General features: G+C 35.9%; 2 protein-coding genes across 5 annotated transcripts in view; one reads left to right on the top strand and one right to left on the bottom strand.

Moving 5' to 3' along the window:
• The first annotated feature begins 520 nt into the window (after window positions 1–520).
• Window positions 521–25,121, top strand: part of LOC148946384 (uncharacterized) — a 30,924-nt gene continuing 6,323 nt past the window's right edge. Inside the window, exons 1-4 of one of the 4 annotated variants that reach the window (XM_089098420.1) lie at window positions 521–632; window positions 20,526–20,711; window positions 21,613–21,783; window positions 23,912–24,082. In XM_089098420.1, the coding sequence (XP_088954546.1) occupies window positions 20,633–20,711; window positions 21,613–21,783; window positions 23,912–24,082 (421 nt within the window). In that variant the 5' untranslated portion in view covers window positions 521–632; window positions 20,526–20,632. Of the gene's footprint in view, window positions 757–20,140; window positions 20,712–21,612; window positions 21,784–23,911; window positions 24,083–25,121 lie in introns of those variants that run through there. The other 3 variants (XM_089098419.1, XM_089098417.1, XM_089098418.1) reach the window with 3 other exon arrangements.
• LOC148946382 (uncharacterized) overlaps window positions 21,638–25,121 on the bottom strand; it is a 184,819-nt gene continuing 181,335 nt past the window's right edge. The window contains exon 5 of the mRNA XM_089098426.1: window positions 21,638–21,771. The gene's annotated coding sequence lies outside the window, so the exon portion shown is untranslated. The remainder of the gene's footprint in view (window positions 21,772–25,121) is intronic.

Below are 25,121 nucleotides of genomic sequence, written 5' to 3'. Positions count from 1 at the left end.
AAAAATGCTATAAATATTGACCAGCCAAGTGGGAGACCAATCCCAATTAGAGATATTTACCGATGGAGGCTATCAGATATTAATTTTAATAATATTAATCCTATCCTTTCCCCCTTTCCCAATAAGTATCTTTCTAAAATTTATCACAGAATTCGTTCTGGAACAAATGGACTAAATTTCCTTGCATTCTCATATAAGCTTTCTAATTCAAGTGGTTCAATTCCCGTGTCCCCTCTTTGCAGGCATTGTAATATGAATAATGAAACAATTGACCATTGCCTATTTGAATGTAATATGCTGACGTCTGCACAACATACCTTGCTTTGTAAACTGTTAAAATACTTCAAACACCACAAAATCCCACTATCAGCCAAGAGCCTAGCCAACTATACCTGCACACAGAGCATAGAAATCGACATCTATCATCTTATATTTGAACTCCTAGTCTAGGAGTCCTAGAGTCGAAAGATCTGCTGAAAGATATCTGAATATATCTAATAAATATGAGGCAATAGAGCCAGTAGCTCTAGCCCACAGAGTGAAGAAGAAGGAAAAGGGCTAAATAGTTTTACTGAAAAGCCCGCCTGCTGTTAAATAGAAGAAGAAGATTCTATTGTTTAAGGACTGGGAGTGTAATCATCCTGTTTTTAGGGTTTTTACTATGGTGCACTTATTGTTACTAATAATTGATTCACATTTTAATTCTTTTAAGGTTTCTAAAATGTGAATACATACTGAATTGCTAATATTCCATAGGTAAAATGATTTACATTTTTAAACTAGCCTACAACTGTTCCAAGATGCCAAAGATAATATACTCTATGGACTCTTTATGTTTCAAAATTAATTGCAGATATTTTTAAGGGTAAGGTTAAGAGAGATGCAAAGCAAAACCATAGGCTAGTCTATGGTAAAAAATCAGTATCAGTAAAACAATTTGAGTAAAATTGTTTAAAACTAAAACCTAAAACCTTTGGTAACATTTTGGGTAAATTTCTACCATTAAAATTCTACCACTCAATGCCTTTTTATATGCTGATTATGAATATAGTAATAATTTCTATTGGAAATGAATTTCAGCCCCCCTATATATGTCAATTCAGGGTATATATTTCTACAACCTAACCCTGAATTGGCATATATGGGGGGGGGGCTGAAGTTAATTTCTGATAGAAATGATTATTAGGCTATATTTGTAATCAGCATAAAAAAAGGCATCAAATGGTGTATTCACTTTATCCCTAACTCAATAATATGATTTGGTAGAAATTTACCACATTTTGTTACCAAAGAGGTATTGAGAAGAATTGTATATATCAAAGAAAAGCTAATAATCTAAGCAGTAAAATTCTACTTTTGGCTATCTTGGAAAGGGGTTAGCCTATGACCTTCATTTGCATCACAGATGAATTTTATCCCCACCCCCATGATGTGAAAATATATACCATGATTTGGATATATTTAGGGGTTAAGGTTCAGAATGCAATTTTTGGTATATATTTGCACATTAGGGGGATGGGGGTCTATACTCTGTTAGTATATAGGTTCTAAGGTATTCATCAATGTCTTAGAACTGTATTTTTAAATTTTGTTTAAAAAAAAAACAACTTAATATTGGGATTCAACACCAGTTAAACACCAACTATAAAAACAAGTTTATAGCAACAGTTTCAAAAGATTTACATGTTGTGTTGAAAGCATGCAAAAAATAGAAATTTATTTCTTTTAAGTTGGAAAAAGAAGGAAAAAAGAGGAAGGACTTGAAGATAAAGGTTCTCCCCTTGGATAATATGTTAACTAGGATCATTGTACATGTTTAAAGTAAGAATTGTTTTCTTAACATGTCTCCTTATCATAGGCCAAAATTGTAAATTTTTACCAAATAAAGTGACATAACAATTGACTAAAACTGATTCAAAACAGATAAAAATGAGAGCAAACAAGGAAGTATGATTAACTTATATTTGCTTTATTTATGAAGTAAAAATTTCATTCATTTGTTAGTATTGTTTTATATAGCCTAGTTTAAGGCTAAATTAGTCAAATAGGGGGGGGAGGTGGATTAATTTTAAATGGTAATTTGAATCGCAATTAGGGCTTTTCAGAAGGAATTAAAGGGCGTTGTACTGCAAGCAGGGCTGCCAAATATAGAGACGGACCCCCCCCCCCAATGTTTTTGGTCACATGGTAAAAAAAAATTATTCAGTAAAATTGTTTGAACCACAATTTTTCCAATGGTGTTATCATTCTTTGTTTGGTTCAATAAAGACCACAAAAATACTGACATGTCATCTACAGAAATTTTGAAAATGGTTGGTAAATGCAGCAGTTTTACCAACTCCTGCTGTGATTTTATAGATGAGGCCACAACTTTCCATTTGGTTAAAACAGCATTAAAATAGTTGCATGATTACCAAAATCTAAATCTAAGTTATTTTACATTATGTATTCAAAACATACTTATGCTAATTATTGCCAAAAAATAGTGAGTAAAAAAGACCAGCCAGTTGCTAAAATCTCTTGCTCCCCCCCCAAACATTTTGGCTAGTAACAACACTGACAGCAAGAATATCATGGAATGTAGTTAAGTCAATTTGATAAAATAAAGGAATAGAATGGAACCCTCTTTGATTTGTATGGTTTTTGTGCTTTACCTCCTTGGTATCATTCCTATTTGCTAAAAGAAACAGAATAAAATACTTGTGTACATAATGGTTAATCCCATTATGAAATGAAGGTTAATCCCCTCAAGAAATGAACTTAGGTTAATCCCAATGAAATATGCCTAATGTGGTAGGGAGTAAGATCCAGATCTATGGACAACGGCCTCTGCAAAGGGCTGCCTTGACCCTTTTAGGGTACCTGCAAGACTGGGGACCTTGCAGTCAACTCTATTCCCACTTGAGGAGTGGCACCCCTTGAGGAAATTATAGCCTTGTAAAGGACACAGCATTTGTATGGGATTCTGACTAATGGACAATTCTTCTGGGATTGGTATGTTTTGATGGGCGTCTTTGGGCTGAAAAACCTCTTCCTAGCTAATTTATCTATTACGGGTTGCCTCCCCGTAGTAGCATAATATTTGTTGGCAGGAATATATAATGAGTTGGAGGTAATAGACTTGGGCTTGCCTGTGAAAGGTTTTGACTCGTTGCTGATAGAAGAGCATCACCAAGTGCTGAAAACCATGCTGTGATCAAGATGGGCCCAGGATTGCACAAAGCCTCCATTCATGGAGGTCCCAGGGACTTCTTGCTGTCCGGTTCTAAGCCGGCTTAAGCACTTTGGTGTAGACTTGAGAAGATATGTGATCCCCGTCCTGCACTGGTATCCGGGATCATTACTTTCCCTGAGGCCAAAGTAATTTCAATGATTTAAAGAACATGAAAATTTGAACTTGGAATGTTACAACGTTCAAAAATGACTATCGTGTCGATATTTTGACTGACGCATTCAGACAATTCGAACTGGATTTATTGGGAGTTTCAGAAACTCATATCCCAGGGGTAGGAAGTATGAAATTAGGTGATATAGAGTTTGTGTACTCAGGCGGGAAGAATGGGGTAGATAGGCAGGGAATAGGGCTCATGATGAATAAGGAAGCTGCTAAGTCTTGTTTAGGCTGGGAAGGTAGTAATAATAGAATACTAATTGCTCATTTTATGACTAGAAAGTTCAGGGTATCAGTTATAGTAGTATACACCCCTGTAGAACCAACTGATAGAGATACTAGGAACTCAGATGAATTTTACTTACAGTTACAGGAGCAAATAGACAGGGCCCCAGGTAGAAATATGATGTTATTACTGGGAGATTTTAATGCCCAGGTTGGTAGAAATAAGGATAGATGGTATCCCAGCTTAGGTAAATTTTGTGTAGGAAAAGAAAACAGTAATGGATACAGACTTTTGCAATTTTGTAGGTATAACAATCTAGTTATAACCAATACAGTGTTTGGTCATAAAATGGCTCATAAGCTAACATGGTATACACGTGATGGTGACAGCAAACCTTAATGATTATTTTTGTGTAAACCAAAAACTGGCAGGATCAATACAAGATACAGAAGTATATAGGAGTGCTGTTATAGATGTTAAAAGTAAATATCAGCATCTAGTAATGTCTAGGATTAATTTATAACTGAAATTTTGAATGGGTAACTACCTCCCGGGAAGTTATGATGTTGGTAGTCTCCAGGATGAGAATTTGAAAGAAACTTTCCAGGAACAGTTGAATACTAAACTTGAGAGTTTAAAATTTGATAATGTGGAAGATGGTTGGAATAATTTTAGAAAAATAATTTGTGAAGTTGCTGAAGGGGTATTAGGGAATAAAGCTAGAACTGCAGCTAATAATATTAGTGAAAAACCTTTATGTTTAATATAAAGTAGAAAGGAATTGTACAAGAACTATCCGAGAGATAGATCGTATGAAAACAAAAGAAATGTAAAGCAAGTATAGAATGCATTCAAATATGAACTAAGTAGGTGGGAAGTGGAGTACATGGATAAAATTGCCGAGGACCTGGAAGATGTAGCTAGACAGCATAATAGTAAAATATTATATTGGCATGTTAAAAAATTGAGACGTAGTAGTCAATCTGGACTTGTCCCAGTTAAAGATAGGAATTGGGTGGCAATTAGCGATAAGGAAAAAGCTAAAGCGAGATGGGCTGAACATTTTGAGAACTTGCTTAACCAAGATAGAGTTGCTGGAAAAAATATAGAGGAAAATGAAAAAGTTTGCGATACCTTGGATGTGAGGGAAGATTTGTTTTGTGAGGAGGAATTAGCAACAGTACTAAAAGGACTAAAAGATATTAAGGCTCCAGGTGCAGATTGGGTGGTAAATGAGTTTCTTAAATATGGTGGCTCTGAGGTTAGAAATAAGCTACTGAAGATTATGAATATTATTATTGAAAAAGGGGAAGTGAATAAAGATTTTTGGAAAACCTTAATTTAGCCACTTCATAAGAAAGGGGATAAAAGTGAGTGTGGTAATTATCAATGCATTAGTCTGGTCTCTGTAGGTAGCAAATTACTTAGTAATATGATACTTTTTAGACTGAGAGATGCGGTAGACAAAGTTTTAAGAGAAGAACAGTGCGGTTTTAGAAAAGGTAGAAGATGTATTAACCAAATTTTCACTCTTAGGTTAATAATTGAAAAGTGCCAGAGTTGTCAAACACATTTGGTCCTCAGTCTCATAGATGATGAGCAAACGTTCGACTCTGTTAATAGAAGAGCTTTGGTAAAGGTTTTATCCTTGTATGGTACACGAAACAAATATAATAAAGTGATTAATGTTATGTACATGAATAACACTGCTGCGGTTAAGGTTGGAAGTGAGGTTAGCAGCTGGTTTTGTATTGAATCAGGAATTAAGCAGGGTTGTGTTCTACCCCCCTTTATATGGATTATTTGTATGGACTTTGTTTTTCCAAAGTTAGCATTTCCAAGTTACCAGCAAAGATACAAACTCAGACACAATAGCAATGAATATACTATATGAGCCCTCTCTGAAGTTTATACGAGAATCCCTTCTTGCCCCCAGGCCCTGGGGGGTTTTGTTGACGCCTGAGTTTTGTTACTTAACCTTTCAACTATTTTTAACAAAATTTTTATCTGATGCATTTAAGTCGTGGAGGGGGGGGGGGGGCTAGTTGTCCTCCAATCTCTTTTGACTCTTAAAAAGTGAACAAGAACTTACTAGCCAAACATTTACTAGCCAAACATTTTGGCTAGTAACAACACTGACAGCAAGAATATCATGGAATGTAGTTAAGTCAATTTGATAAAATAAAGGAATAGAATGGAACCCTCTTTGATTTGTATGGTTTTTGTGCTTTACCTCCTTGGTATCATTCCTATTTGCTAAAAGAAACAGAATAAAATACTTGTGTACATAATGGTTAATCCCATTATGAAATGAAGGTTAATCCCCTCAAGAAATGAACTTAGGTTAATCCCAATGAAATATGCCTAATGTGGTAGGGAGTAAGATCCAGATCTATGGACAACGCCCTCTGCAAAAGGCTACCTCGACCCTGTTGGGGTACCTGCAAGACTGGGGACCTTGCAGTCAACTTTTATTCCCACTGGAGGATTGGCACCCCTTGAGGAAATTATAGCCTAGTAAAGGACACAGCATTTGTATGGGATTCTGACTAATGGACAATTCTTCTGGGATTGGTATGTTTTGATGGGCGTCTTTGGGCTGAAAAACCTCTTCCTAGCTAATTTATCTATTACGGGTTGCCTCCCCGTAGTAGCATAATATTTGTTGGCAGGAATATATACTGAGTTGGAGGTAATAGACTTGGGCTTGCCTGTGAAAGGTTTTGACTCGTTGCTGATAGAAGAGCATCGCCAAGTGCTGAAAACCATGTTATGACCAAGATGGGCCCAGGATTGCACAAAGCCTCCATTCATGGAGGTCCCAGGGACTTCTTGCTGTCCGGTTCTAAGCCGGCTTAAGCACTTTGGTGTAGACTTGAGAAGATATGTGATCCCCGCCCTGCACTGGTATCCGGGATCATTGCTTTTCCTGAGGCCAAAATAATTTCAATGATTTAAAGAACATGAAAATTGGAACTTGGAATGTTACGACGTTCAAAAATGACTATCGTGTCGATATTTTGACTGACGAATTCAGACAATTCAAACTGGATTTATTGGGGTTTCAGAAACCCATATCCCAGAGGTAGGAAGTATGAAATTAGGTGATATAGAATATGTTTACTCAGGCGGGAAGGATGGGGTACATAGACAGGGAGTAGGGCTCTTGATGATTAAGGAAGCTGCTAAGTCTTGTTTAGGCTGGGAAGGTAGTAATAATAGAATACTAATTGCTCATTTTATGACTAGAAAGTTCAGGGTATCAGTTATAGTAGTATACACCCCTGTAGAACCGACTGATGGAGATACTAGTGACTCAGATGAATTTTACTTACAGTTACAGGAGCAAATAGACAGGGTCCCAGGTAGAAATATGATGTTATTGCTGGGAGATTTTAATGCCCAGGTTGGTAGAAATAAGGATAGATGGTATCCCAGCTTAGGTAAATTTCGTGTAGGAAAAGAAAACAGTAATGGATACAGACTTTTGCAATTTTGTAGGTATAACAATCTAGTTATAACCAATACAGTGTTTGGTCATAAAATGGCTCATAAGCTAACATGGTATACACGTGATGGAGACAGCAAACCTTAATGATTATTTTTGTGTAAACCAAAGACTGGCAGGATCAATACAGGATTCTAAAGTATATAGAAGTGCTATTATAGATTTTAAAAGTAAAGATCACCATCTAGCAGTGTCTAGGATTAATTTAAAACTGAAGTTTCGGAAGGGTAACTACCTCCCGGGAAGTTATGATGTTGGTAGACTCCAGGATGAGAATTTGAAAGAAACTTTCCAGGAACAGTTGAATACTAAACTTGAGAGTTTAAAATTTGATAATGTGGAAGATGGTTGGAATAATTTTAGAAAAATAATTTGTGAAGTTGCTGAAGGGGTATTAGGGAATAAAGCTTGAACTGCAACTAAGAATATTAGTGAAAAACCTTTATGTTTAATAGAAAGGAGAAAGGACTTGAACAAGAACTATCTGAGTGATAGATTGTATGAAAACAAAAGAAATGTAAAAAAAGTGGAGAAAGCATTAAAATATGAACTAAGGAGGTGTGAACTGGAGACCATGGATAAAATTGCCAAGGATCTGGAAGATGCAGCTAGACGGCATAATAGTAAAATATTGTACTGGCATGTTTAAAAATTGAGACGTAGTAGTCAATCTGGACTTGTCCCAGTTAAAGATAGGAATGGGGTGGCAATTAGCGATAAGGAAAAAGCTAAAGCGAGATGGGCTGAACATTTTGAGAACTTGCTTAACCAAGATAGAGTTGCAGGAAAAAATATAGAGGAAAATGAAAAAGTTTGCGATACCTTGGATGTGAAGGAAGATTTGTTTTGTGAGGAAGAATTAGCAACAGTACTAAAAGGATTAAAAGATATTAAGGCTCCAGGTGCTGAAAGGGTGGTAAATGAGTTTCTTAAATATGGTGGCTCTGAGGTTAAAAATAAGCTACTGAAGATTATGAATATGATTTTTGAAAAAAGGAAAGTGCCTTACGATTATTGGAAAAACTTATATTAGCCACTTCATAAGAAAGGTGATAAAAGTGAGTGAGGTAATTATCAAGCCATTACTCTGGTCTCTTTAGGTAGCAAATTACTTAGTAATATGATACTTTTTAGACAGAGAGATGCTGTAGACAGAGTTTTAAGAGAAGAGCAGTGCAGTTTTAGAAAAGGTAGAGGATTTGTCGACCAAATTTTCACTCTTAGGCTAATAATTGAGAAGTGTCTGAGTTTTCAAACACATTTGGTCCTCACTCTTATAGATTATGAGCAAGCGTTCGATTCTGTTTAAAGAAGAGCTTTGACAAAGCTCGTGCCCTTGTTGGGCATGACGAATATATATAATAAAGTGATTAATTCAGCGAACAAGAATAAAAATGCTATAACTAAAATAGATAAAGAAGCACATATCTGGTTTTTTGTTGAACCATGAATCCAGAAGGGCTGGATTTTATCCCCCTTTGTAGGGATAATTTTTATGGACTTTGTTTTAAGGACCACAGGAAAGGCAATGGGAGACCACAGAATCAAATGGGGAGGAAAAACTCTCCTGGACTTGGATTATGCTGATGATTTAAGCATCCTAGATGAAAGTGTTAGCAAAATGAATGAAGTTTTACAGGTTTTGCGAGTTCAGTGTGCTGGAATAAGTTTGAAAATTAATGATAAGAAGAATAAGTTACTAAGGTTAGGAACAAGTGGAGATGAAAAGGTGATGTTGGGTACTGAATAGATTTAGCAGGTGGGTAGCTTCACTTACCTTGGTATCATTATTAGTAATGATGGCGGGAGCAGTGAAGATGTGAAAAATAGAATAGCCAAGGCTCAGGGTGTTTTTTCATAGTTATTAAAAGTCTGGAAGAATAGGAAGATAAGTCTGCAAACCAAGATTAGAATATTAGAAGCTATAGTGATGACAGTGGTCAAATATGGCTCTGAAGCATGGATGCTCCAAAAAGCGGATTAAGGTTTGCTAGATGTTTTCCAGAGAAATTCCTTAAGGATTGTTCTGGGTACCCGGCTGACTGTGCATGCAAATGTCTTAGCTATGATTTTTCTGCATACTATGAAGTAAGAATTGTTTTCTAACTTCATGCTGTCCAAATACTTTACCCCCATCCCCCTAATTTGCAAATATATAGCCCAAATTGTATAAGTTCAATGTATTCTTTCACCCTTCACTTATTTCCACTGAGTGTAAGCTAATTGTTTCTTAATACAGACAGATAGCCATCCTAGCCAAATGGATTGGTGCTTTGGATCATGGGGGTCAGTGGTGGGACTTCATAAGCTCAGTTAGAGTCAACACAGCTCTAAATGTGTACATGGAGAAATCTGGGAAGGTAAGCACAAGGGGTGCTCAAAAGCAAAGGATGGCTGGCCCCCATCCCCCCGTTGCAATTCCTGGCTAAAGGGCCCTGAGACAGAGATCAGCACCAGCAGTTGGGACCTTAAGAGTCTAGTGCTGCATCCTTTACCTTTTTTTATTAATACAGACAGATAAAACTGGTTTGCTCTCAAGTGTGTGCCATTATGTACCCAAGTACCCAGAATAAGTTGCAAAACCTGCTTAAGAACATTAAAAAATATCTACTCACATTTTTCCTTAAAGTGTACCAGTAACCTTTTCTTCACAATAAAGTCAAATATTCCTTGAATTGTATATATATGTGCAATTTCCTTCCCCTGGGAATTGCTGCTTTACTGCTTCTTTCTTTGCACTTATTTCAATTTGAAGAAAGAGTATAGGGTTGAGTTTTAGTTGTTTTCCCCATCAAAAGGAATTACCATAAAAGTCTGAAAACTAATACAAATAACTTCTAAAATACTTTTATTAGTTCTAAAAGCATTTCAATCTACTACCCCTTCTATTAATGGTCAAACATTTAGCTAAAATTTCATATTCTCCATGAGTCACCCTATTGCTTGATACTGTTAACATATTTTTTTTTTTGCTGTAAAATTGATTTGAAGAAAAGAATCACATATAGAAAACTTATATTAGAGTTGAGAGTGCTGTTTTAGTGGTTTTCAACTCAGAAGGGAACACTATAAAATTTTGGAAACTACTTACACAGATTTTAAAACAATTAGTCATCAGAGGCAACACTGAAGTGTTGCCTATAGTAAAGGCTATATGGCTTCAATGTTTTATTATAATTTTTTTTTCCCTAGAGGCACTTCATATGAAAGGGGTTGTTGTAGAAACTTCAAAGGGGGCTCATTCAATTGGAAATTGAGAGTTCTAGTGCCCTTTTTAATAGTCAAAAATGATAGGAGTGCAAATAGCACCCCCCCTCCCCCCCCCACGCCCATCATTCCTCCAAACACATCCAATCAAAATTTTAAGATAGCAATTTTGTTCAGCATAGTTGATTTCACGATAGAAAATATATTTTTGTGGAGGACACTCCCCACAACCCTCAGGGCAAGGGTTTTAAGTTATGCCCTGGGGGTATATGAGGTTTTTATAGAAGGCGTTGTCGTAGTAACTTCAAAACAGGCTCATTCATTTGGAAATTAAAGGACTAGTGCCCTTTTTAATAGTCAAAAGTGATTGGAGTGCAACAAACCCCCCCCCCCTCATGCCCATCATTCCCCCAAACACATCCAATCAATATTTTGAGATAGCCATTTTGTTCAGAATAGTTGATTTCCAGATAGAAAATATATTTTTGGGGAGGACACTCCCCCACAACCCTCAGGGCAAGGGATTTAAGTTATGCCCTGGGGGCATATAAGGTTTTTATAGAAGGCGTTATTGTAGAAACTTCAAAAAGGCTCATTCTATTGGAATTTCAAAGGGATAGTGCCCTTTTTAATAGTCGAAAGTGATTGGAGGGCAACTAGCCCCCCCCCATGCCCATCATTCCCCCAAGCGTATATAAACAAAAATTTGAGATAGCAATTTTGCTCAGCATAGTTGACTTTCTAATAGAATAAATGTTGTTGTGGAGGACAAATCCCTACAGCCCTCAAGGCAAGGGATTTAAGGTTTGTGCTGCGTGCCTATAATGTTTTTCTAGAAGGCATTGTTGTAAAAACTTCAAAAAAGGCCCATTCAATTGAAAATTCAAAGGGCTAGTGCCCTTTTTAATAGTCAAAAGTGATTGGAGGACAACTAGCCCCCCCCCCCTACGCCCATCATTCCCCTAAACCCATCCAATCAAAATTTAGAGACTGCCATTTTGTTCAGCATAGTTGATTTTCAGATAGAAAATATGTTTTTGAGGAGGGCACCCCCCAACAACCCTCAAGGCAAGTGTTCTAAGTTATACCCTGGGGATATAGAAGGTTTATATAGAAGGTGTTATTGTAGAAACTTCAAAAAAGGCTCATTTGATTGGAAATTCAAAGGGCTAGTGCCCTTTTTAATAGTCGAAAGTAATTTGAGGGCAACTAACCCCCCTCTCACACCCATCTTTTCCCCAAACACATCTGATCAAAATTTTGAGACAGCCATTTTATTAAATGTAGTTATAAGGTCTGGAAATTAGGTATTTGAGGATGACAACTCACCCACAGTCCTCAGGGCAAGGGTTGTAATTTAAGGATTCTCCAAATCCTTCATATTATTTTTTATGGAAGGGATACTACTTGTATAAACTTTAGAGAGGGCTCATTTGATTGGAAATTGAAAGTTCTTGTTCACTTTTTAAGAGTCAAAAGAGATTGGAGGACAACTAGCCCCCCCCCCTCCACGACTTAAATGCATCAGATAAAAATTTTGTTAAAAATAGTTGAAAGGTTAAGTAACAAAACTCAGGCGTCAACAAAACCCCCCAGGGCCTGGGGGCAAGAAGGGATTCTCGTATAAACTTCAGAGAGGGCTCATATAGTATATTCATTGCTATTGTGTCTGAGTTTGTATCTTTGCTGGTAACTTGGAAAAAGTTTCTGAATTATTTTGAGGTCTTTTCCTGTTGTTGTTCACCCTCCAAAGATAGATTTTTTGTCAGATAGTGTATGTTTTACCTTCTCTAATTTTTAGAATAAGCCCTTTTCACTGTGTATTTTCACCAGCGCCATATTTTTTCGTGGGTAGATTGGCACGGCATCTATAGTTTCAATTCTTTATAGTGCTATTCTTTGATTCCTGATTGTTAAGAAGTATACTGGGAACTAGCAGAAGAGGGGAAGGAACCTCCCGCAAGCGACGTAGTACCCGCCGGTATTAAGTTACCCGTAAATTGTGGGGAACAGTTGAGGGGATCCTTACACTTCCCTTGTTCCTAGATTCCTTCATTCTGCTTGTATTTATTCAGCGTTCGCGGATTGCGTAATATCATTCCGTAGCAAAATGGCGAGCGTGAAGCTTGTGTTAAATGCTGTACTGAACTTTGTTGAGCGGGCGATGAAGGCTGGAAACCCGATAGACAGTATTGTCAAAAGTGCGGTATCACATTTCTCTGATGCGGATATATTGGAAGCAAAAAAGGTGATTTGAGATGAAGCCGAATATGCGACGAGAGTGACTGCAAGAGACAAAAGTTCGGATAATGTCATTGACATAATGAAAGTTTTTAAGATGTGTGACGAAAAAAAAATTTCGCTCCCGCGGTTCGTATTATACCAACCTGATGACGTACCGATTATTCCAGGCGAAATAAGTGCAACTTTGACGAGAAAAGTGGGAGAGCTTTGCCGAAAGTTTGACAGTTTCGTCGAGTCTGAGTATCAGCTGCGCAATTCCTATCAGTCACGCGAGAATAACTGAAAGCATAAACAGACTTACTCCGTAGTTCTCAAAAATTTGCCCCAAGGACTGATTGATCCCGAATCACGGAATGACTATTTAAATGGATTTTGCGGACAGACAAGCAATGACATCGTCAAACTGAGGCCTCGTAAGAGTGCTTGGAGCGTTCTAGCGAAAGACAAAGCGACCGCTGATTCCATTGCACTGGCTATTACTATTAGCAATAACTTCATTGTCGCAAGAGTGAAAAGCCCCTGTTTCTTCGGGATAATTCGCCACGTCCCTGCTAGTATTTCAGAAGAGGACTTACGCAGTTTAGTGTCGAAATGTGTCGAAGCTTCTAAAATAGGCAAAACCAGGTCATTCAAATTGAAGTTTGATTCGCGTGAAGACCTACAGAGTGTAATCAAGTCTTCCCCCGTGATTGGGTATGAGCGGCTGCCGATTCACGAATACAAATTTATGCCAATCCAGTGCTACAAGTGTCAATGCTTCGGCCACGCAGCAAAGGCATGTCCAAATCCGCCAAAGTGCTCTCGTTGCGCTGGGAAACACTCCAGATCAAAGGACAATCCTTGCCAGAACCCCCTCAAATGTGCTCTATGTGGTTCAGCAAACCATCCCTGTTACAGTTTTAAATGCCCTGAAGCACAGAAAGCGTTAAAACAATGAATAATCTTGAACTGAAAGTTGTATCATGGAACATGAATGGTGGAGTTCTGGCTAAACTACCTCTGGTTGAGCAATTAGTACAAGAATATGACGTAGTCTGTCTACAGGAGCACTTTCTTACAACAGAAGGACTTCAGCTTCTTGAGGTCAATGAGAGTTCCAGCGTATTCAGTGTTCCTGCAAAGCGTTCTGGCAGAGGTAGACCCTCTGGTGGTATTTCAATACTGGTACGCAGAAGTCTTAATCCTTCCTTGTACAAGCAGTCTGATTTCTTCGTCGGTGTCCGAATTTCCGATACAGCTCTATTCTGTGTCTATATGCCCACGGATTATCGTGATGATGAATCTGATGCAAGATTCAATGTTGCTTGTGGACAGATTTGTGGAGCAGTTGACGGATGTGTTACGCAAAAACTGTCATGCATTGTAACCTGTGCGACAACAGCCCGAGAACTCAGGTTCTGGTAGCTGCCTGTGAAAGTCTCCGTGAACTTGAAAATGACCTGGACTACACGTATGTACACAACTCCGGCTCTGTATCCTCCCTTGACTTAATGTTGTGCTCTGCAGATGTGAAGACAAATGGAAAATGTAGGGTAAAATTAAGCATCTGTGCTTCCGACCACCTACCCATCTCGAATGTGTTCTGTGTCACTAATAAACCTACTCAGCCCAAGGAATGTCACCGTAAAGGGGTGGTGAAATCTGAGTGGGGAAAAGCCGACTCTGCGCTTTTCAAGTCCGTGTATGATAATATACTTGAAAAGATAAAGGTCTCATTTCAACTGCTTTAACAAGGTTCGCCTGTTCCCGATAATGAGAAGCAGATACTCCTGAACAATTACTGTGCAGAAATTACACATGCCCTACGCTGTGCCGAAAAGGCTGCAGTTCCGACACGAAAAGTTTGAATCGGAAGTGAAAATCCACAGTGGTCTCAGAATGTACAGTTGTCCGAGTCTTGTAGTCAATCTAAATTCTGGTATACACTATGGAACGAGTGCGGGCGCCCTCGTCAAGGTGTCTTGAATGATATCAGGCTATATACTAAGCGAAAGTTCGCCAAGATCCTTGCTAAACACCGAACTGACTTAATGGACCAGAATTGCAAAGTGCTTGAAGTTGACCAAAATGCAGTCTGGAAGTATAAAAAAAAGAAAAGGAGTCCGAAATCTCGCAAAGAAGAAATTTTGCCAAGTGAAAGTGATTGGAATAAATATTTCACCGCCGAATTCTCACCGCCGAACAAGGCTCTCGAGAAAGAGTTCGAAAAAGAGCTCGACTCCCTTCTCCCGTCAAATGAACGAAGTTTTGGGTTCTTTGTTACTGTCTCTAGCATCCGTCATATGCTTTCTAAACTGAAAAAGAAGTATTCTCGAGGTGATTATAATATTTGTGGAATGCATCTGGCTATTGGGGGTGACAATGTGTTAAATCACCTTGCTCTTATGTACCAGATGATCTTTAACTGCAGTCTTGTCCCCGATGTTTTCTGTGTTGGCGTCGTTACACCAGTTCCCAAAAAAGGGAATGATCTCAGGAACTGTTCATCATACCGCCCGATAACTGTTGTGCCGGTATTCTGCAAACTCATGGAAATGCTTGTTTTCGGTGACCTAAGTGAAGCTTGTTATACTCCCGATTCACAATTAGGGTTTAAGAGTGGTACTAGTCGCGAGCATGTTCATTCGTTGATAGCTAATCTTTTGCTCAGTGCTCACGATAATAATGATACACTTGTTCTAGCAAGCCACAATGTGCGTAGAGCATTCGACTCCGGTATCCACGCACTTATACTTAGTTCATCTTGTAAACGCGGAGTTGACCGTTCGGTTATCGTTGTATGGAGGAGCATGTATAGGAGGCTGAGAGTGAAGATTAAAGTCCCCACTCATCGCGGTATGGTGGTATCCACCGTAGTTATACCTGTCCGTAAAGGTATCCGGCAAGGCTCCATTACTTCCCCTCCTCTATACAACAACAGTATTATCGTCCCTCAAGAATCTGCCAAAACGTGCTGCATGTATCTAGGCATAGACGTGTCGCTCATCAATTACGCTGATGATATACTTAACGTAAGTAGGTCTGTTTCAAGGGTTGAGGATAACTACAATATATTGAGTGATGAATATGCTAAGATGGGTCTAGCTTTTAATGCTGCCAAGAGTGAAGTAGTTATTTTTTGTCGCAACGTGAAAGATTCAACCCCGATTAGCGTGCTCCAAGGTGATACTGCGGTGAGCTCAAAGCCATCTCTCACTTACCTTGTACTGCTGATCGCTTCAGATCTGCGGTTTACTCGTGAAGCACTGGTTGATCATTTTTTAGAAAAGGCACGCAAAGCATACGGACTACTTCTACCCTTCAAACGTATGTATAACCGCCGTATACTCGGAAGGCTCTATTCCGTATTCGTTATCCCGCATGTTCTGTCACTCTCGCCGTTTTGGTCTCTTTTCACCGAAACAGATAAGCGCTCAGTCCGTCGGGTTTACTATAAGTATGCAAAGTATCTTTTCAGTGTTCCACCATGGGAGAGAAACTCAAGAGTTTCGAAAAATTACAGCGTTGTGGACCCGACTACTGCAGCTACTGAGCGAATCGTTCGATTTCGGCGTTCGCTCAATCTTGATCATGATATGTACCGGGCTATCGTAGGCTAGTTTGAATAAGAGTTTAGTATGCTGTATATAGATTGTTATTGAAGTCTTGTTGTTGCTCTTATTGCGTTTTCTTTTTCTCTTTTTTTTTCTTTTTTTTTTAATACTCCGTTGTGTAACCTTGTGTTATTTATGATGGGAAATAAAAACCATTCATTCATTCATTTGATTGGAAATTGGAAGTTCTAGTCCAGCTCTTCCAAGTCAATATCGATCAAAGGGCAAATACCCCCCCCCCCACGCCCTTTTTCTCCACCCCTCCCTTTGACTTAATTCTATTTATACCTGAAGGCCCAATGAGAGTTAGAATGTTTTGGTATTAATACACACCTATTAGGCATCTGCTCTCCTCCTTAATAAGGAAAGAAACAGAGAGTGTAAGGCAGTGGTGGATCCAGGGGAGGGGCGAGGGGGGGCCCCCCCCCCTAATGAAGTCTAAAGTAATGTAATTTACTTATTTAACGCAAGATTGCGTTAATTAAACTTGCTCCTAATGCAAGTTTATTGGATTAACCTATTTTGCGCCCCCCCCCCCTAAAAAATCCTGGATCCACCCATGGTGTAAGGGCACTATAAATTTTAATTTGTAATTCAATGAATCCTGTTCCAAAGTTTATGTGACCACCTCTTCCACATAAAGTGCCCCTGGAAAAATAAATAAGTATTAATTCATTTAACCCTTATGGCTCTTTACTTAGGTAATGCTATAGCATTGCTTCTGACCTATAAAGTTGAGTAGAAATTTCAGCTTCCATTTTTATGAATATCCGAAATTATCTGATGGGAATATGTTTGGTGGAGCATATTCCGTGGCTGGGAAATTTCTGCTTGGTGTAATTTAATGCAGGGGAATGATCAGAAGGAAAAGAAACTGTTCTTTGAGGGGGGAGGAATTTTCCAGGGGTGGGTTTTCCAAATGTGAATTATTCAGGGAGGGGACGACTAAACCCATTCGATAATATTCTAAATTTTACATCTGAAAGTAACGGGAATAAAGAATCAACGGAAATGTCAGAGATAGCACTTCAGGTTCCTTTAGACAATTTTGTTTGTGTCTTTTGAAAAAAACACATTTTCAAAAGACAGATTAATTTCATTTGTATTACTTTCTCTGTGACTGCTCAATTATGCATAAGGGGGGAGACTTCCCCCCACCACTGTCGCTGCTAAGGTTTCAGTTTTTATCTCAAGCCTTAAAAAGTATAACTCAAAATAACATATATAGAATAATATATGCACATAACACGGAACAATTAATCAAAATTGCATATTATGAGTTGAGGCTCACCCAAATGATGGGCCAGGGGGCTCACCGTTCCACAATTTATGAAATCCATCCTGCAATAACTGAAAATATAAAGTATTTTTGAGTATTTTAATGTTTTCCACAACTCAAACAGTCCAACATTCTACAGCCCAATGAGTCTGTCTAATCTCCTAAATCGGGAACAGAGGAGATAAGTGAAGTTCTGCCCCGTATTGGATGAGTCTCCAACCTCCCCCTCCCCCGCTCCTACTGTCTACGCTAAATTTTTCTTCCTTCTGCCAACTACAACCCCCCCCCCCCAAAGACTTAATAAGGTAAAGTTTTGTATGGGAAGAACACATAGTAAATCTATTATAATTATCCAATTATAAGGTTAAAATACATACTCTGTGATAGATGCAAAATTGCTTTGGCAAACAAAATCCTAGTAAGGTCAATTCCAAACAGTTGCGATCCCTTTGTGTCAGCAAGTGAAATGGTCAAAACACCCTTATTGGAGCCATTTTTTCAATCCATTCATTGTTGCCAATTGCTTGTCACAAGTTATGCAAGCTGTCTATTGCTCATATATAAGGTTTTTATCAAAGAGGTAATCATATAGACTTTGAAAAAAGCCTCATTCGATTTAAATTGAAAGTTCTAGATCTGTTTTTTAAAGGCAAGAATAATTGGAGAGTAAGCAACCCCCCCATGCAATAAAAACTTGAAACTTTTTGCAATCAAAAATGAACAAAAATTAATTAAAAAACTGTGAAAAATAAGTTTTTCAAAGATAAGTAAAGGCCATTTTAAACTTAAGCTCAGGAGATATGAATACCTGTTAAAATTCAAACTAAAAACGACCAGAAAATGCTATTAAAGAATAAATGAAACCCAAAACAAACAGAAATTAAAAAATTGATCTTAAAGCAAGTAATGCTTAGATTGAATATGAAAATCAAGCTTAAAACGAAAAAAATAGTTTGCTATTGAAGTATAAATGAAACTTAAAACAAACCGAAATAAAATAAACAACCAATGAGAACAAACATACAATATATATTAATGTAAATGAATAAATAAATCTTAAAACGAGTGAAACTTAAATTGAATATGCAAATCAAATTTGAATTGAATAAAAATAACTACAAACAACAGTTTGGGTATTGCCTCACTGCAGAAGCCTAAAACCTACTGCATCATTGGCGCTTTACTGAAAATGAATTATATTACAAATGTTTTCATTTGTACTTAATATTGAAAATAAATATTAAAATTACAGTAAAATTTTGAACTCATGAGCTTTCAGCAATTAATATCATTATACATCAAATATTCAGTTTAATTTATTAGTTCTTTCCAAGTTTGGTGAAGACAAATATAGTTTCACTACAAACAAAATTTGGATACCACCGCCTCCTTTAACTGCAAAAACCTAAAGCCTTCTGCGTCATTGTTGCTTCACTGAAAACGAATTACTCTTATATTACAAATTTATTCTTTTCCAGTTCTTACAGCATTGAAAATGAAAATAAAAATTACAGTGAAAGAAAATCTTTCAAAAATTCATGGATCTTTCAACAATTAATATCATTATATATCTAATATTCAATTTGATTTTGTTTATACTTTCCAAAACTGTTCAAGACTCATATAGTTTTCAGTAAGGCGCCAATGATGCAGTAGGTTTTAGGCTTCTGTAGGGAGGCGATACCCAAACTATTGTTTGTAGTTATTTTTATTTGATTCAAACTTGATTTGCATATTCAATTTAAGTTTCACTCGTTTTAAGATTTATTTATTCATTTACACTAATATATATTGTATGTTTGTTTGCATTGATTGTTTATTTAATTTCTGTTTGTTTTAAGTGCCATTTATACTTTAATAGCAAACTATTTTTGTTTTTTCGTTTTAAGCTTGATTTTCATATTCAATCTAAGCATTACTCGCTTTAAGATCTATTTATTCATTTATGTTATTACTTGTTTTATGTTTTTTGCTATGATTGTTTATTTAATTTCTTTTCGTTTTGGGTTTCATTTATTCTTTAATAGTATTTTCTGGTCGTTTTGAGTTTGAATTTTAACAGGTATTCATATCTCCTGAGCTTAAGTTTAAAATGGCCTTTACTTTTATTTGAAAAAATTATTTTTAGGAGTTTTTTTTTAATTAATTCATAAAATAACCTCTCTTCCCTAACCCTCACCTGTAATGGTAAAATATTCTATCTCCTATTATAGAATCTCCATGAATTTCCCTATGTGATTCTTTTCTTCAAATTAACATAAGAGCAAACTAAAAACCTTAACAGGACCAAGCAACAGGAAATCTCATTGAGAATATATGATTGGGGCTGTATATTTGACCATTAGGATGAATGGGAGCAAAGTGAGGTAATTTTTAGAATGATACAAGTCACTTTTTAGATTTTTTTAAAGTAGTTTTATTAATTTTATACAGTTTCCTTGAAGGTCCCAAGTTGAATATAAAAATTCCCCCAATACAAAAAAAAAAAAAAAAAAAAAAAATGGGGCATCTTGCATAAAAGAAAAAACTTTGCAAAAAAGAAAAAAGAAAAACTCAGGGAGACTGTCCTTCTTTGTTAAAAGTAAACACTTTATTAATATTTCAGAAGAATGACTAATATTGCTATAGCCTATTAGGTAGATTCAGTATTAGAAAATAAAGGACTTATTTGTCAATAATTATTTCTTGAATATCTTGAGTCTTACTTTAGATTTGAATTTTAAATTGCTGCAGAAGGTAAATTGCTTAATTTTTTATTAGTAAATATAGGCCTACCATATTTTCCAAGCAGCCAACTGTTTTCTGCTTGAAAAATTTACTAACTGAATACAGTTAACAGCTGTAATTTGCTTTTATTCCATGAAAATTTACTATAACCAAAACTACACTTTAAATAGAATGACATCAGAAAGACAGTTTTTGAATTTTAGCACCCTCTTCTTAAAAAAAAAAAACAACAACTAATTACATTTATATTGCATTGACTGCTGAAGGAGCATGACCTGTGCTTTCAACTAAACTAAGATAAAAATTGGTTTTGCAGTGTTTAAAAGTCAGTATAGCTTTGGTATTTTCAGGGACTTTTGCCTCTAATCTTCTGACTAAAATCTGAGTGCCATAACCAAGTGTTGATAATAGTAGTATACTTCCCTTAATTTACATTGACTCCAATCCAAGGGATTTTATGGACTTGCCTCAAATTTTGAATATGGCTGAGCTTATCACAACACCTGAGGTTTTCAACATCTATTTTATTAAAAACGGTAAGTTATATTGTTAAATTTTCTGTTACAGAATAAATGAAATTCTGCTTTGCTCTAGAAAATTATTTTCACTTTTTATCCAATCTTATTTGTTAAGTGGTTCATTAACTGTATATACACTTGGATATAACCATTAAGATGTGAGGGATGATAAAATTAGCTGCTTTTTGCCACTAAATATAAACTCAATTTCTTAGCCATAATTTTTAAGTTAGAGGAGACAGCTTATCATCTAGCGTGAGAATTTTTTCTAGCTCTTTCTTGTATGTAGGTATGACAAAGGAAATATTACCACCAAAGAGGGCAATTATGGGACAGCAAGTTTTTTTGCATTTATAACATGACTGATGTTGAATTTGGATGGAGATATCAAGTTATAAGACATGTAAGAAAGGGATAAAGTTAGTTGAATTCAGGTGCTTAACTTTGAGAGCCAAAATTTTGTTTGTACATTTTTGGAACTAATCCACTGTATGCAGAAAACTTCAATAGATTAGTATTTTGGTTACTTTTAATTGTTTCAAAAACTTTCTTTGTTTCTGTGACTAAAAATGTTTAGTTTTTTACAAAATTTAATTATTCAGTTATTTAATTTTTTTCTTATTTAATATGTTATCATTAGTTTACCCTTATCTAGGATCTTCTGTTATACTAGATTTTCATGAGTTTTACTGAATGATTCATTTTTCGTTTGTCTTTATAAAAAGCAGATTTAAAAAACAATCAGTGAAAACACCTGCATATACATCTGATTTTTGTATTTCTATATATTCAATGTATATGTAACATTCAATATAGATGTATATATTTTTTTACACAACTAAAAGAAAAACCAGTTGGATTTGTTAAGTCAGCTTTACTGTTCATATTTCCTGTGTCCTTAATTAAAATTTTGTTTTAGAGGTTGATGATGCTTTGCCAGGTAACAGTGATACACCCTTTCACATGCCAAAGAATTTCTTGTCTGCAGAACATGAAGATATTCCTTTGCTTACTCTACCCAGTGTTTCAGGACTGTGTAAAGTTGAATATGATTCCCAGGAGTCAGGACCCTTATGCTCTGAAAATGAAGGTACATATCAAGCATTTGATTCTTTTAAAATGGAAAATATCAGATAATATTTCATGGGACAAAAATAGGGCAATGGGACTTACTATAAGCTGGGATTTGTTTTGTCTCATTTCAACATGCAGGTGTTTGCCAAACCCTTTTTTGAAGTCTGACATGAACATTTTAAAATTTTCACTTGAAAATAGTTTGGTAAATATTGTTATATCAATTAATATATATCACTTAATATATAAATATGTCTATTATTTGGATTTCATTTTGAATTTGAAAGAATTAGAAAATTAGCAGTTATGAACTGATCCCCCTACCAGAAATCTTTACTATTGAATATTAATTTAAGGGCTAGGCACACGTAGCTGATTTCGGAAACCGATATCAGCAAGGGTATATTCCACGTCGAGTGATTATAATTAATGATGCTAAGAGTCGGGGCTTTAATCATCATTAATTACGATTAATTTTTGATAATCATTAAATACGATTAATTACATGCCTAAAGCTCTAAATCCCTAGTACATTCCTAGTCTAGAATGTAATTAATTATGATTAATCACCCAAAAACGTCACTAAGCCCCGCCTCTTAGTATCATTAATTAGAATCACTCAACTTGGAATACACCCTTGCTGAAATAAGTTCCCGAAATAAGCTACGTGTGCCTAGCCCTTTACTAAAGAAGTCTTTTCAAACACTGGATTCATATTGTGTTGTTGAAGTAAAAAGTTTTTGTTTGTCAGTTGAATGATTTGTTTCAAACATACAGCTACAAGAACATATCAAGTCCTATTGGACTTTAAAAATAATGGAGAAAGTTTTACTCTGGTATTAAATTCTAGGGGCATTCAGGTGGTATTTACCCTAATACGCCCCTCCCCAATTTTATAAGTACAACTGTTGGAATATTTGGGCTAAGAAGGGTGCCAACTAATTTGAAGAAAAGACTCACATATAGAAAGTTCAGAAAAATGATGGAGTTGTTTTAATGGTTTGTCCCCTGAGAAGTAGCAGCTATAAAACAACGAAAGTTTATATCATTCCTAAAAGAACGTCAATTTTCTCCCCCCCCCCTCTCCCCCTAATAGTCAAATATTTATCCCAAGTCATACATTCTCCCTGAATTTTCCATATGTGACTTTTTTCTTCAGATTGACTTAACAATAAACAGGCAATATTTACTACATCAAGCTACCATAAAACAGCATTAACCTCAGTTTAATGGAGAATATCCAATTTTGAGTATATATTTAACTGTTATGTAGGGTCTGACTCTAAATTATAGTGAATTGCTTCTAGGAATGATGTAAGTAAGTAGTGTTTTATTTTATAGTGTTTCCTTGAGTGTGACTGGTTAAGTCAGAAAAAATTACCAAATATATATATAATTTAGGGAATCAGTTTTTAAATGCTGGGGAAGGGTAAACTGCATTGCAACTAGGGCCTGGCCAATATATTGGGTGACTGATATTATTGGACTGGTATGAGTGTTTGTATCATTATAAGATACTGGAAAAAAAATATTGGTTTTCAGCCAATACTTTTTTTTACCCGCAACTTGTCCAGGAGAGGGCACTAGATTGCCCAAGGTAACTTTTGCTTGTCCAGTCTTTTGTGTTGAAGCCACCAGCTACGTCTGACCATGGTGGAGAGAGTAGCAGAGGTGACCCTACATTTACAGTCAGACCCTACATTTTTGGAACTAATCCACTGTATGCAGAAAACTTCAATTGATTAGTATTTTGGTTACTTTTAATTGTTTCAAAAACTTTCTTTGTTTCTGTGACTAAAAATGTTTATTTTTTTGCAAAATTTAATTATTCAGTTATTTAATTTTTTTCTTATTCAATATTATATCATTAGTTTACCCTTATCTAGGATATTCTGTTATAGATTTTCATGAGTTTTACTGAATGATTTATTTTTTGTTTGTCTTTATAAAAAGCAGATTTAAAAAACAATCAGTGAAAACACCTGCACATAATCTGATCTTTATATATCTATATATTCAATGTATATGCAATATTCAATATAGATGTATATTTTTTTACACAACTAAAAGAAAAATCAGTTGGATTTGTTAAGTAATCATTACTGCTCATGTTTTCTGTGTCCTTAATTAAAATTTTGTTTTAGAGGTTGATGATACTTCGCCAGGTAACAGTGATACACCCTTTCACATGTCAAACCATTTTTTGTCTGCAGAACATGAAGATATTCCTTTGCTTACTTTACCCAGTGTTTCAGGACTATGTAAAGTTGAATATGATGCCCAGGAGTCAGGACCCTTATGTTCTGAAAATGAAGGTACATATTAAGCATTTGATTCTTTTAAAATGGAAAATATCAGATAATATTTCGTGGGACAAAAATAGGACAATCGGACTTAATATAATCTGGAATTTGTTTTTGTCTCATTTCAACATGCAGGTGTTTGCCAAACCCTTTTTGTTGTCTGACATGGAGATTTTCAAATCTTCACTTGAAAATGGTTTGGTAAATATTGTTATATTAATTAATATATAAATATGTCTATTATTTGGATTTCATTTTGAATTTGAAAGAAGTAGAAAATTAGCAGTTATGAACTGATCCACCTGCCAGAAATCTTTACTATTGCATATTAATTTACTAAAGAAGTTTTTTCAAACAAAATAATGGATTCCTATTGTGTTGTTGATGTAAAGAGTTCTTTGTTTGTCAGTTGAATGTTTTGTTTCAAAGATACAGCTACAAGAACATATCAAGTCCTGTTGGACTTTAAAAATAATGAAGAACGTTTTACTCTGGTATTAAATTCTAGGGGCATTCAGGTGGTATTTACCCCAATATGCCCCTCCCCAATTTTATTAGTACAACTGTTAGAATATTTGGGCTAAGAGGGGTACCAGCTAATTTGATGAAAAGACTCACATATAGAAAGTTCAAAAAAATGATGGAGTTGTTTTAATGGTTTGTCTCCTGAGAAGTAGCTGCTATAAAACAACGAAAGTTTATATCATTCCTAAAAGAATGTCACTTTACCCCCACCCCCTCCCCCTAATAGTCAAATAATAAGCCCAACTCATATATTCTCCCCCAATTTTACAAATGTTACTTTTTTCTTCAAATTTACTTAACAATAAACAGGCAATATTTACTGCATCAGTGCAGTAAGTGTTTCCTTGAGTGTGATTGGTTAAATAAGGAAAAATTACCAAATATATATATAATTTAGGGAATCAGTTTGTAAATGCTGGGGAAGGGTTAACTGTATTGCAACTATGGCCTGGCCAATATGTTGGGGGACCAATATTATTGGATTGGTATGAATGTTTGTATCATTATAAGATATTGGAAAAAAATA

This window comes from Artemia sp. Qi Xiang Cuo, chromosome 12 (genome assembly GCF_049724085.1).
Source record: "Artemia sp. Qi Xiang Cuo chromosome 12, ASM4972408v1, whole genome shotgun sequence".
Lineage (NCBI taxonomy): Eukaryota > Metazoa > Arthropoda > Branchiopoda > Anostraca > Artemiidae > Artemia > Artemia sp. Qi Xiang Cuo.
This window is presented reverse-complemented; position numbering and strand designations above follow the sequence as displayed.